Below are 14,361 nucleotides of genomic sequence, written 5' to 3'. Positions count from 1 at the left end.
TGTTGATATTTTAAACAACTAAACTGGTATCATCAATACTCTAATCTCAACTTGAAATTTATACTGAAAACTATAGGGACTAGAGTTTTGTCTATTCAACCTATCTAACATACAGATATTTATTGTATTGGTCTCTATCTGTATCTGTTCACGTATTTTACAATCGCTATGGTACTGTGTACAAATTTTGTGTTTCTATCTTTGTGGAAAAAAATATATGTTTTCTAATTAGGACTATGTGATAAGTTTGTCGTAATCTAGATCTACCTATAAACAGTTCAATGTATTTCATGTAATTGTGTAGAATACTGCTGAAACAATTCCAAATAAAGTAAAAAAATTGTGTTCATTTTATGTTGTCATTTATAAGAGAGAAAATTTCAAAAAGCTTTTTCTCTATACCATAACTTCTCACAGCATATTCTCGGTGTTAGTCAAGGTGGGGGCGCATGTTGGAAAATATTATATTTGAGTAAAATAATAATTTCCCAGTAATGTATAATTTATTGACTTGAAATTTATGACATTGAGAAAATTAATAACAAACCTTCTTGATGTAATGCAGTAGGCCTAGCAAATTTTCCCAATTATAGCAATCCTTATAACTTATTGTGAATTATTATACATCAATTACCCCCATGTATGCTGAAAATAGGACCCATTGCCTTGAAAGCTTCAGACGTATACTATGAAATTCACAAAAAGATTGTCGATTCAAAATTTTCTTGATGTGAATTATTATGTGTACATGAAGTACCTCCATGTATGCTGAAAATAGGACCCAGTGCCTTGATTGCTTCAGACGTATACTATGAAATTCACAAAAAATAGTTGATTCAAAATTTTCTTGATGTAAAAATTTGTTAATATAAGTTCCAAGGTCTGCATATTTTTCTTTTAAACATTATTTGAGCTTTTGTCTTGAAGACCATAGGAGGAACTACATGTATGCCTATATCTTATAATGTTCAAAGTATAATTTTGCAGTTTAAAACTCATCATTTATATTACATGTAATGCAATTTATATCATAACAATCAAGTGAAAATAATTTTTCACACTATCAACGAATAAATATAAATTATAGTTCCCTTTTTTGAAATTAATAAAATAATAGACTAAGAATACAAATTATAAGAATTAGTTCAGTGTTCACATCTAAATAATAATGAAATTTATGATATAACCTGAAGATGGTGTGAACACTGGAACTAGTAGTTATAATTTGAACTCTTAATCTATTATTTTATTAATTTCAAAAAAGGTACTATAATTCTATTTTATAAATAAAAATAAGTAGCCCTGATTTCATACATTTCAAGAATATAAATCCTATTGTATGGGAGGACTGAGAAGATGTGTGATATTTGTCCATAATTGAAAGATTTAAGACGTTCATGTTGCCAATACTACAGTAACTATATAATTTCAGTAACTGATATAGTAACTGTAGTCAATACCACTATCTGTTCAAAATCAAGTCAGCTTACAGAACCAGGTTTCATGGCAACACCTGCCAGAATCAACGTTAGTTCAGAGGACTTATTTTATCAGAGGACTATAGGACTTATTTTATCTGTGCTCTGAGACATATAAAGCTGCAATCTTCAATATTAAAGAGTTGAGACCATTTACATCTAAACAATTGCTGCTACTCATTCTATTAATGGTTTCATATACTTCCTCAACCTTGAAGTGCCTGAAACTAAACTCACAAGTTGGTTTTGACATCTTATCAACAAAGTATCTAGAAAATAGAAATAAAATATTTCTTGGAAATATTTTCACTTTGTAGATCTATTTCATCTAAAAATATATATGTTTATGTCATCTGCAGGGAGATCACAAGACTTTTGCAAAGACCATATACTACTACTAGACATAAATACTTTATCATCCTTGACAAAGATGAACTATTTCTACAACGGTGCCTATTGATTACTTCCCAAGTCATTTGACTGTGTATCACATCGTATCTTGCTAGCCAAACTCAAGAGATATGGAATTAAGGATGATTCACTGAAGCTGCTGGAATCTTATCTTAGGGGAGGACAACAGTATGTAAGCTGCAACAACAAAACATCCAGCACCAGAGCAGTTGAGTTTTGTGTACCCCAAGGATCTGTCTTAGGACCATTTCTGTTCCTGTGCATGATAAATGACCTGTCTGCAAATGTTCCTTGTCGAACCATACTCTATGCAGATGACACAACTCTTGTCTCAAGCCATGCTGATCTTCACATGCTGCAAAAGATTGAGGCTAAAGCTTGCAGTATGGTGGCTGATTGGTTTGCTGCGGATGAGCTGCTGAAAAAACTAGAAGGATTGTCTGTGGTCTTAAAGGTGGTATCAGAAATGATGCATCTGCAGTGAAGCTTCTTGGCATTTATTTGGACTCCAAATTGGATTGGCAGGTACATGTGAGTAATGTCTGTACTAAGCTGTCTAGAGTGATTTATGCAAAGACCTTAAAGATGCATAGACTCACATGCAGCACTAGTATCATACTTGGAATTGAAATTGGCCATTGAGGGGGCAACCCAAAGACCTTGAAGGGACCTTACATCTTCAAGGTCTTTGGGGCAACCTGTAAGATTATTACATACCAATGCCTTTGCAATCTATAATATTACAAATATATAGATATAATATCTCGTGCTAAAATACCCCAATGGCGGCCTTCAATTTCAAGAAAGAGCTATCATTGGGAAGGCATAGGCATTATGGGTCTATATCTCTTTAAGGTCTTTGGATTTATGCTCTATGAAGCTTAAGAAATACGATTTCTTTGGATAAACTAAGAACTGTTTACTTGGCCTTGTTCCAATGTCATATAGAATATGGTTTAAAATTATGGGGACATGCTCCCTCAGTGGTTTGAAAGAAACCCATTTTATTCAATATAAATAAAATCCATTCTATGAATTTTCATCTGGAGGCTGTGATATTGATGTATAGATTATTTATGTTTTTGTGATTTGACCTAAACAGCGATTGATTGTTGTTTAATCTCCGTTTCACCTGACTGTGATATAAATGTTAATATCAATTGGTATTGTCTTGATTGAATATTTTGTTTTTTTTCTGTTATAATTCAAATTAATTATAATCTGGACTGATTCAGGAGTGGAACAAATAAGCTGTGATAATATTTATATTGAATGGACAATTGAAATGGGATTTATATTAACATTCTATTGACTCTAAATTGCTGTATGACAAAACTCTTTGTATGTAAAAGCTCTTGAGTTATTGAAATTCCTAATGAATTTTCATAATTAAGATAAAATATTTTTTTTCAATGTTGTTTTCCATCAAAAACTGCTTATTATTGAGTCACTTCTTGTCATTAAAAAGAAAAGAACGACTATAGCAGTAAGATTTTTTACAATAAATGAATTAATCACTCACTGTGCCAAATAGATCTTTCGGCAGGTCCGCCATCTTCTTGGCTCTTGAATCAAGCGGATTCGAAATATTTTGTTAATTAATTATTCTACATTGTTAAAAGCCAACCAAAGCGAGAGAGTGATAGCGGTATCTGCTTTGTCGAATGATATACGAGGATAGTAATACCATTGCTAGTCAAACACTTCCATTATAACGTGGACCTTACTATAGGTTGTGGATATCACTTCAAAAATATTCCTCGACAGTACAGTTGTGCGACGTAGAATCAGTTTACCTCTTTTGTATTTTCCTTTAAACTGGATATGGAAATAAAACTGAATCATCAATTTGCAAAATCGAGTATCGAATCTAGTAGGCATTGCAATTATTAAGAAAATGGAGAATGGAAATAATTGTAATGGAGTTGTTCGCCTGTACGTGTTGCTCTTTTTGGTGTAGTTGGCGCCAATCCGGGAAAAACAATTTTTAAGTTTTTCAGTGGTTATGCTAATATCACTCTCTTATTGGTACTATTACGCGAATGTGCTCTATCTTCGTTCAAATGCACCTGTGTAACGGAAACCTTTGACATAATGCAAAAAGACTTATATTTTTTTTAGGTTATGGCTCATAGTTGTTAAGCTGTGCTTTTTATAAATAATAATATTCTCTATATTATTATACGATTCAACATCAGTTAAACTAGTACTACATTTTTAGTTTATCTATACTGTTTTAATGGCAAGCTCAAATGATTATGACTTACAACTGGAAATGATTCCTCAAGATAATAACCTGTCCATGAGGCAACTGAATCTTCTTCAACCGGTAATTACCTCTTACGTATTGTTGAATTTATAAATTAAAAATTTACTAGATGTTTAAAAGTAAACACATTTTTATTTTAAAGCCATCTATTCTGCTGTTCATAAAACAAATTTATGTGAATATAATGCCAATAGAAATATGATGTCAAAAATATGAACTACTGTACATAATGACAATAAATTGCTTTTGTTCATGGTGTAGACATACGGCATTGGCATTTTCACAAGTAAAAAAGTCAAAGAATAACAACCTTATTGTCATGTAAAAAGTATCAGAACATGTACCGTAGTTACAAGTCAATAACACTACCGTACTGACGGACATTACCCCTGGTTGGTATAACTTCGTATACTCATTGCGGAAGGCTCTTTCAGCTGATCTGTAAACTTAATGAAAATAATGAACACTATGTCTTTTTACTTACAAAAAATTCGTTCAATATGCCAAAAAATCCGCCCTACGAGGAATCCGAATGGCCTTTTTCTGCACCAAACTTATTTCCTTTACTCTTCAAGGTGATGCCATATGCTATCACACTTTTGAAAAAGGTAAAATTTCATATGCGGAGATGGGCCTTCGAGATACATCTTTTCAGGCTCCTGAGCAAGAATTGCACCTTGTTCAATCTGCCGCAGAATGCCTGTATGTGCTTGCCCCAGGACAGCTTATGATCCAAAGTGATGCCAGGAGCTTCACTAAGTGAAAATCATAAAGCACACCATTCGTAAGGCCAAACCAAAATTTCTGAGTCTTCTCGGCATTTAGAAGAAAAAGGTTTGTTCGAAACCAGTTTGCAATAGCCCTTTCAGAATGGCACATCATTCCGCCCAGGTCAGGCATGTCACTGCCGATATCCTATTCCAGCATTGATGTGTCATCGGCATAGCCGATGTCTGCCTTGTCTGTGAAAAAGGCAACATCATTACAAAACAGAAGAGACCCCAGCACTGATCCTTGGGGGCCCACTGCTTACTCACTTACCGGACACCTGTCGGGTAATATAATTAAATTGTAAGATTCTAAATACCTATCCTATTCTGTACTTTCAATGACTAATTGGTCCTTCACAAACAAGGTTCAGTACGATATTTAAATATATGAATTATTTGAGTTAAGCTACACCTAGTAAAATTACACAAAATTATATGTATTCAACAAGAATGTGAATGGAAGATAAGTGTATACAATTATTCATATTACATAAAACACATAACTTACTACTTAATAGTGTGGGTCTAAATGCAAATAAAAGTTTTATCACGTCTGCACTTTAGAGCTAGTATACAATTGAGTTGAAACTGATAATTCGGAACCTGTTATGGTGATAATAATAATAAAGTGCTTCTGTTCATTGCGTGGACATACCGCATAGGCATGTCTTCAAGCTAAGGAATAAGAAAATGCCATAAGGCATGTCAACAAATAACTGAACTTGTAGTTACAAGTCAAAACATAGGAAAAACAAAAGCATGCAATGAAAATAAACCAAAAAACATAAGTGCCGATAATCGATGCTCCACTCTATCTTAGGGTGTCTAGGGTGTCAAATGTCTTGCTGAGATCACACAGTGTGAGCCCAACAAAGCATCTCTTTTCAACAATATCATCAACTTATACATTCAACGGCCTCTACTGTTGACTGTTGACGTCCCTGCCCTGCAGCTGATACATATACAGGGTGTCCACGCGGCGGGAAAACCGGGAAATCCGGGAATTGTACGTGAATTTCATTTGGGCGGGAAATGTACGGGAATTTTGTCGATATACGGGAATTTTTTGACACTTCTGTCAACTAGCTAATTTTATATTAATTAAGGACATAGTTGAAATCTAGCCAATGGATGAATGGTGTATTAGTGATGGGTGATACAGTTTGGTGTATTGATGTGGTGTTTTATAAATATCTTGTATCAATACGACGTTTTATCGGTGCCGTGTATCGATAGGTTCTATCGGAACGAGTATGTTTTCCTTCGATATTCACTATTAAGGTATATCCACACATGCCGAACCAAACCTCGAACAGCGCAGCGAACCTTGCAATTCGCTGTGCAGCGCGCCGTGCAGCGAACCGCTCAGCGATTTCAAACAATAAAATGCTGTCACGTAGTGAATATTTTTCAATTTTAATAGTGGAACATTCTGTTCTGTTGATTTATTCTACTAAGTTCGGCTTCAAATCATCAGTTTTTGTAGTTTCAATGATATCTGAAATAATTTCAACACATAATAATATATTTATGTTCCAATCACTGATTTTTTTCTAAACATGTTTAGAATATTATTTGATGTGGATTCTCTTATCATACTTTCTTGTTAATCAATAATTGATCATCCATTTTGAATCGATAGTTACTAAATAAATTAAAACCAATTAGATTATTCAATCAAACAGGCTCTAGGATATTATAATATGTTTGGTAACAAAAGTATTTAGAGTAGTTATAATAACTTATAACGAAAACTTTATATTATCCACCTTGATCCGGTTTTGATCAGGATCATTTCAAATAAGCAACGTATTGGATAAACTGTTTTCTTCTATGAATAAACAGAATCTCTATGATTTTTTTATTCAATTATAATTTGTTCAGTCCCTTTCTCATTTAAGTCACTGATTGACTGACTGACGCACTGTACAGTCGGCCGAAAACGCTGTGGAGTGTCGTGCAGAGTACTGTTCAGTACTCTTCTGAATGTTGCAAATCTATTAAAATAACACTCCCTTATTCCTTGATCAAAAGTTCATTATTGACAAGCATGTAACCCGTGCTCCGCAAGGGTCTATTTTAAATCTTGACAAACTGAAAACTTGACGTAATGAAATTTTGAAGAATTTAAAATAGGAGTATAACCATCCTCGGTTAATTAAGAATCGATATGTGAAATTTCAAGTTAATCAATCCAGTAGTTCAGACGTGATGATGCGTGAAACATAACTTTCCTAACCCGTACATGTATAAGCCAGTTCTTTACTTTATTATATTATAGATTGGTGAGCCTTAAAAGGTCCTATCCACCTAAGTAGGTTTTTTTGGGTTGCTCAAACATAGACCAAACCAGACACCTTTTGGGGGAAATTATTCAACTCTACCTACTTTTTCGTGAAATAACAATGATCAATGTTCTTACCATCAAAAATCAGACTATAGAACATTTTTAAAAAACAGACTATATTCATCATAAATCAGCTGTCTAGTAGACTATAATACTACCCGTTCAAGAACAGCGAACATCTTGAAAATGTATCTTTCCATCAACGTTGTTGACAGTTGCAGCCAGACCTGATAACAGCGCTCACACTCACATTCCGGGACGACACGTCACGGTACGATAGGACAGAAAGCTCTATATTTATTTAGGATTTTTTCTAGACATTTTAAATTGATAAATTATTTATTAATTTTTGAGAAAACATAACAACAGGTCAATGTAACTTACTGAGCGCGAGGTCTACTGTTCACAGAACTACTAGTAATATAACTTATTGTTAATAATATAACACTATTAAAGCTTGTTACATCCTATTTAAATTTATATTTTCCAATTTTAAACTAATTACCAGTAGACACAGAAGACGAGAATCATAGTGCTGCATATATTTCGGTGCCATTTATATATATTACCACAATCAGTCATGTATCGGAAATATATATTATTAATATAATTTTTATTTTCTGCCTTATGTATCTAAACGTAGTTAGTTTAAAATTTTAAATTAAAGGCACAGTCACGGGTTTTTTAAAACTCTTTTATTCATTAAATAATAGATAAAGGTATAATCAAAAAAGTAGATGAAAGCAAATGAAAATGCCGACCGTTAAATTATGACTCATTCATAACAATTGATTCAATTAATTTTGGTGAGTTATAGCATCACACCCATTATGAAACGGCTGTCAAAAGTAATCCATGGCTTGCTCAAACCATGGCTGTCTACTGTGATTTTATTATGTATTAGTAAATGATCAAGTCTATTAACTGGAGTCTATACTACTTATATTAATCCACTATAGTGTATTAGTTTTTGTTTGCTTGATCGTTTTTTGCTAGGTTTCAGTATGAAAATAGAGACATTGATTAGTTTAATTATTTTTTTTTTCATTTTTACAGGATCGTGTTTCGTATGAATACTATGATGATGGAGGAGGAGGAGCAGGAGGAGATGATGACGGTAGAGGAGGAGGAGGAGGAGGAGGAGGAGATGATGATGTAGGAGGAGGAGATGATGATGGTGTAGGAGGAGGAAGAGATGATGATGGTGGAGGAGGAGGAGCAGTTGTTGATAGTAATGGGGTAGAAGTTGGTGCTAGTAGTGGAGGAGTAGTTGGTGCTAGTAGTGGAGAGGGAGAAGAAGGAGCAGGGCCTGAAGAAGGTGAAGAAGAAGAAGGTAAAAAAAAAGAAGGAGAAGGAGGTGGAGCTGATGTCAACAATGATGATGAGGATGACGATTCGTTGGAAAATGACTACCAATCGTCATCATCAAGCTGTTCTGAAATTCCCCCAGCAAGACCTCCTATCAAACATAACGTTTATGGTGGAATTGAAGGTAGGAGAAAATCATATATCTTATTTTATTATGGATGATAATGACATTAATCGATTATTAATCACTCCAATTATCTTAATCACCACTGCAAATAGAAATAAAAGTTTATTTATTGACATGGGACATTAATCACAATGTTTGATCAATGGCATACATGCAATTAATATACAATTCCAATCTCATAAAATACAGATATTTAGAAAATAAGTTCAGAACATTTACACAATTATACATTGTAGTTTATAAAGTCAGTTTTGGAGAACAATTGCATAATTTAAATATCTGTACATATATGTCTTGTACTATATAAAATAATGTTTGATAGCGAAAAAGGATGGATTGGTTGATAACAATGACATTGGTAATATTTATCTCAATTCAGACGGTACTTTTGAAAGTCAACTTCATTAAAATCGGCAATTCTGTAAATAAAGCAATTTTCCAGCTGGATTAAATCAAGAGTTTTTTTTTGAAACTATTTCAGAAACATCTACAATATTTACTGGCACGCATTTATATACCGTTACTTCTTATAGGCCTACTGTATAAAACCAGATTTTTTGCGATCGTGGAAACTGTAGGTGTTCAGTTCTCAAATCATTTCTGTGCCTCGTATTTTGATTGTGAATTCCAATATCAGTAACCTCTCTTATATATCAGCTTATATTAATATATCAATATCAGTATTCTCTCTTATGATGATGGATATAGAGCAAATAATACAAAGTAGGCAGAGTTATTACATACAAAGTAGGCAGAGGCTTAAAATGAGTTATTTGATGGGCATTCATAATTATTACTCTAAAAGCCTTTTTTGAAGCCTAACAGTTTCAATGCAGGCCTGGAACGATTTCTCCAGACAGTGATCATATAAGACAGTAATGAGATTATCTTAGCATAATAAACATCTAACAAAGCATCAACATTAGCAGCTCCACACAATTGTTTTAATAGATAAAAGCCTTTAGACGGTTTCATATTGAAAGATTTTACATGGTAATATCAATTCAGTGCCGTAATACAAATGTAAATATGTAATAAAATGTATATATTTAAGAAATCTTAATTGCCAAAAAAGATCAATATTACATTACACAACGATCTCAAACGTTTTGGCTTGTGAAAACAAGCCCGAACGCTTCATGAAAATGACAAAGTTTCTACCCACGCTACTCATCCTTGCTATACCCTAAACAAGCTCAAACGCTTCACACAAATTACAAAGCTGCTACTCACGCTAGCTATTACCTACTACCCAAAGTTAGTTCTCAGCAACGAAATCCTGTCCACTACACTTTCATCATGTACACAGTTCTCAGTTCATTTTTCAACTACAAGATTCACGTGCTTTAGTCAGTGATTTTCTTAGTAAAGCATTATTGTCACGTTTCCTTCTCCACCACCTTCTATAATGGATAGTTCTGATTCAAGTAATCCAACCTAATCCTGGTAGGCTATATCTGATCTAGTATTAATGGTTGATTCTTGTTTGTAAATTATCAATATCAAATAGGCCTATATTTTATTCATCAAGAAAGCGTATATTTATGATAAATATTCTAGTAATTCATTATATTTCTGCATGGACTTCAAACAGTTTGGCAACGGTGCTGTGTTGGAAAAGGATAAAGTTATCTACTTTGTCTAAAAGACAGTCATGTGTAGCGAATCAATGTTAATCAGATTCCGACTCTTAGGCTGGCCACTAACGGTAGGACATTCATGATAAACATGTGTGTACATGCATGTTCACCATGCACTTTTTGTTATCAGCGAGAGGCTTCTGAACCATGGATAACTGATGGTCTATGTGCAGCAATCCACTCTCGTGATAAATTATTTAAAATAATGAAAAGAGACTCTGATAACTTAAGAATAAAAAATAACTTTAAAACATTTTCTATAAAAATAAAAAATTGGATTAAAATTGAAAAAATAAAGTATTATTCTTCATTAAATCTAATGCCTCCATGGCAAAAATGGCAAGTTTTAAATAAGCTGTGTGGAAATCCGAAAAAATGTAAACCCCTAAAAGAATTAAAAATGGAACACAGGGATGAAATTGTTAGTGATGCAAAACATTGTCAAATCATTTTAATGAGTTTTTTGTAAGCATTGGTAGAGATGTCGCTGCTAATTCTAATGGCGGAGCTGATAACATTGACTATCATAATATCTTCAAGGAAACTAATCAGCAGAAGTCTATATTCCTTGAAGCTGTTACCTATGATGAGCTCTTAGTTTACATTAGAGGGTTAGAAAATGGTAAAGCTTGTGGGGGTGACTGTATATCTTCTGGATTATTGAAGAATGTTGCGCTGGCCATAGTACCAATTCTAGTTGATATTTTCAATTGTAGTCTCTCTACAGGGGTGTTTCCTTTGTCACAAAGTGAATTTTTGTGACGGATGGAGAGCCGTCGTCCAGCGTAAAAATTAGCGATATTATTCTATTTTAGAATAGGAATAGGATCGACTGCCGGATATATTTTGTTAGATTTGTAGTTGTGTATATGCATTATCACCATCGCCGTCAACCCCTTTAAATCATCAGCAACGGGTTCATCATAACCAGAAAATTCCAGATTTTGTTTACCACTCTGAGCGTCCTCGTATTTTGTATTGCATTAGCAGCATTCGTATCATCTAAACGATAAGCGGCTACCGAGTCAGGTCGCTATCGCTCTTCATGAAATTTCTGGAATAGAAATATTGTTTACCGGCATGAATTAGTGTAGCAATTAGTATCATTGTCATCATTAGCTGCACCCTTAGCATCAGCACTAGTGGATTCAAACCCTGTCACATGACCAGTGGCGTGATCGTCTTTTCAGACTCCCATTGGTCGGCAATCCCTTTTCCCCCGGCCTCCTAACTTTCAGCGACCCGGTGTTGCTTCAAGAAGACCTGGGAGAGAAGCAGTTGTTCGGTGGTTGAGCGTGAGATCGGGTCGCGAATCTCCTCTCCTTACGACGTTACCGATACTATTATTATTCTATCTTGTGTTAACATAGAATATTGTAGGTCGAGTTCCGAACAACTCGGAGTTAGAACTCCCTGTTGGGTTTTTCTTTCTTGTCAGCTATTTTTCCCGAATTCGTATCACTGGGGGTGAACGAGTTATCCTTGGTTTTGAAACCTGTAAGGGATCTCAAGTTTGTGCTACAAATAGTTGAGTGGGGAAATTTAGCTAGGCTCTTAAGCAGATCATTTTTGAGGGCTTAATTCTTAAGTATCAACTCTGTCGCTTCACGACGTTTAAGTTTAGTGCGGGAATTTGTTCGCTATTCTCCGTATTTAGTCCTGCAGTGATTCAGGTGACTGTATGCCAGGACTGGTCACTTGTGTGCATTTCCTCTTCTGTAATAAGGTAGTCTCAGTTTTTAGGGATGTATTTTCCTTATTAATTTTCATACTATAGAGTGGCCCTGTATTTTAAATTCGCTTAGCAGTTTCTGACTCGCTGTAATTCCAAGTAGGAAAAGCCCAATCCTTTTCCTAGAGAACTCAGGTGTAGCTTGAGCTCGTCCTCGTCGAAGTTTCTAGACTGCGGCATCCTTTCTCTTTCTCTCTCTTAACTTTCCCTATTCTATAATCCTTCTAGCTCTCAGGTACAGCTTGAGGACTTCCTCGCCGAAGTTTCTAGACTGCGGCATCCTTTCTCTTTCTCTCTCTCAACTTTCCCTATTCTAAAATCCTTCCTGCTCTCAGGTACAGCTTGAGAACGTCCTTGTTGAAGTCCCAGACTGCAACGCTTCCCGCTCTCAGGTACAACTTGAGGACGTCCTTGTCGAAGTTCCCAGACTGCGACGCTTCCTGCTCTCAGGTACAGCTTGAGAATGTCCTTGTTGAAGTCACAGACTGCAACGCTTCCTGCTCTCAGGTACAGCTTGAGAACGTCCTTGTTGGAGTCACAGACTGCAACGCTTCCTGCTCTCAGGTACAACTTGAGAACGTCCTTGTTGAAGTTCCCAGACTGCGACGCCTCCTGCTCTCAGGTACAGCTTGAGAACGTCCTTGTTGAAGTCACAGACTGCAACGCTTCCTGCTCTCAGGTACAACTTGAGAACGTCCTTGTCGAAGTTCCCAGACTGCAACGCTTCCTGCTCTCAGGTACAGCTTGAGAACGTCCTCGCCGAAGTCCCCAGACTGCGGCATCCTTTCTCTTACTTTCTCTTCACTTTCCCTATTCTAAAATCCTTCCTGCTCTCAGGTACAGCTTGAGAACGTCCTTGTTGAAGTCACAGACTGCAACGCTTCCTGCTCTCAGGTACAGCTTGAGAACGTCCTTGTTGAAGTCCCAGACTGCAACGCTTCCCGCTCTCAGGTACAACTTGAGGACGTCCTTGTCGAAGTTCCCAGACTGCGACGCTTCCTGCTCCCAGGTACAGCTTGAGAACGTCCCCGCCGAAGTCCCCAGACTGCGGCATCCTTTCTCTTACTTTCTCTTCACTTTCCCTATTCTAAAATCCTTCCTGCTCTCAGGTACAGCTTGAGAACGTCCTTGTTGAAGTCACAGACTGCAACGCTTCCTGCTCTCAGGTACAGCTTGAGAACGTCTTCGCCGAAGTCCCCAGACTGCGGCATCCTCTCTCTTTCTTCCTCTTAATTTTTCCTACCCTGTATAGCGCGAGATCTCAGTTCCAGACTAGAGATCGTTCCCGTCGCGGTCCTCAGACCAGCGAGAGGTGTAGGAAACCTTGTGTAGAGCAGGATCTCAGTCACAGATTGGAGATCGACCCAGTCGCGGTCCTCAGACCAGCGAGAAGCTTAGGAGAATCCTTGTAAACCTTTCCCCATCCTCTCATAATAGTCGACATACTGACTATTAATTTAAAAGCGTTTCGGACGATTGAGAGTGATTCCCCCCATACCCTTAAGGGCAGTTACAGACTGGCCCTTAATAACCGGCGCACAGTCATCAGACTAGCGCGGAAATCCTGTTTAGCAGTTTCAGAATTGCTGAAAATCCTTTCGCAGCTGCAGGCTCGCGATTCAGAAATCCGACACCCGAAACCTCATCCTTTGAGCTTTAGTTATCATAAAATTGAAATAGATATACTATCTTTAGCTAGCAGGTTCAGCTTGCTGAGAACTATATCGCGATTTACAGATCGCGAGTTATTGAACAAAACCCCATTAGTTACAGGAAGGAACAATCCTATTAACGAATCTCCATTCCCCAGGCCCGATAAAATATACCCTACACCTCAAACTCGGTATACCATATCCTGTACCTTATACCACTTACGCCTCTCCAATCATATTAATCTAATACTGGGTGCGCAGGTTCAGTCTGCACACCGACAGCCCGCAGTCTCAAATTGCGAAAACCATGACAAAAATTCTATATCATTCCTTGTTAAACCCCATCCCGAGTTCCTCTACCTACAACCTTTATTCCGGGCTTGCAGGTACAGCTTTGCTCGCTGTCAACTCGCAGTTGGTTCAGATTGTGTACTACCTTTACAAATATAATTATTTGTGGGGATCTGATATCCGGATCCGTATCCTTGGTTAAGGTTACCTCAATTCTCCCTAACACCAACCTGAATTCCAAGAGCCGAGGGCCGAATCGGCCAACAACGGCACGGG

General features: G+C 36.3%; 2 protein-coding genes across 2 annotated transcripts in view; both read left to right on the top strand.

Annotated features, from left to right (window-relative positions):
• The first annotated feature begins 3,068 nt into the window (after positions 1–3,068).
• Positions 3,069–8,820, top strand: LOC120351402 (glycine-rich cell wall structural protein 1.8-like). The gene is made up of 2 exons (XM_039428563.1): positions 3,069–4,218; positions 8,332–8,820. Exons 1-2 carry the CDS (start codon positions 4,129–4,131, stop codon positions 8,803–8,805), a joined length of 564 nt encoding a protein of 187 aa, XP_039284497.1. The 5' UTR covers positions 3,069–4,128; the 3' UTR covers positions 8,806–8,820.
• Positions 8,821–10,178: 1,358 nt separating this feature from the next.
• Positions 10,179–14,361, top strand: part of LOC120351633 (longitudinals lacking protein, isoforms N/O/W/X/Y-like) — a 6,946-nt gene continuing 2,763 nt past the window's right edge. The window contains exon 1 of the mRNA XM_039429523.1: positions 10,179–10,197. Coding sequence (XP_039285457.1) covers positions 10,179–10,197 — 19 coding nt within the window. The remainder of the gene's footprint in view (positions 10,198–14,361) is intronic.

The sequence above is a fragment of the Nilaparvata lugens genome, chromosome 5 (assembly GCF_014356525.2).
Source record: "Nilaparvata lugens isolate BPH chromosome 5, ASM1435652v1, whole genome shotgun sequence".
In the NCBI taxonomy this organism is placed as follows: Eukaryota; Metazoa; Arthropoda; class Insecta; order Hemiptera; family Delphacidae; genus Nilaparvata; species Nilaparvata lugens.
Note: the sequence above shows the minus strand (reverse complement) of the source record. Positions and strands in the feature narration are given on the sequence as shown.

Excerpts from the sequence above, each read along its gene's own strand:
- LOC120351402 (XM_039428563.1), top strand. The coding sequence starts at position 4,129 with ATGGCAAGCTCAAATGATTATGACTTACAACTGGAAATGATTCCTCAA. Across the intron at positions 4,219-8,331 it reads AACTGAATCTTCTTCAACCG|GATCGTGTTTCGTATGAATA; the intron begins GTAATTACCTCT and ends TCATTTTTACAG.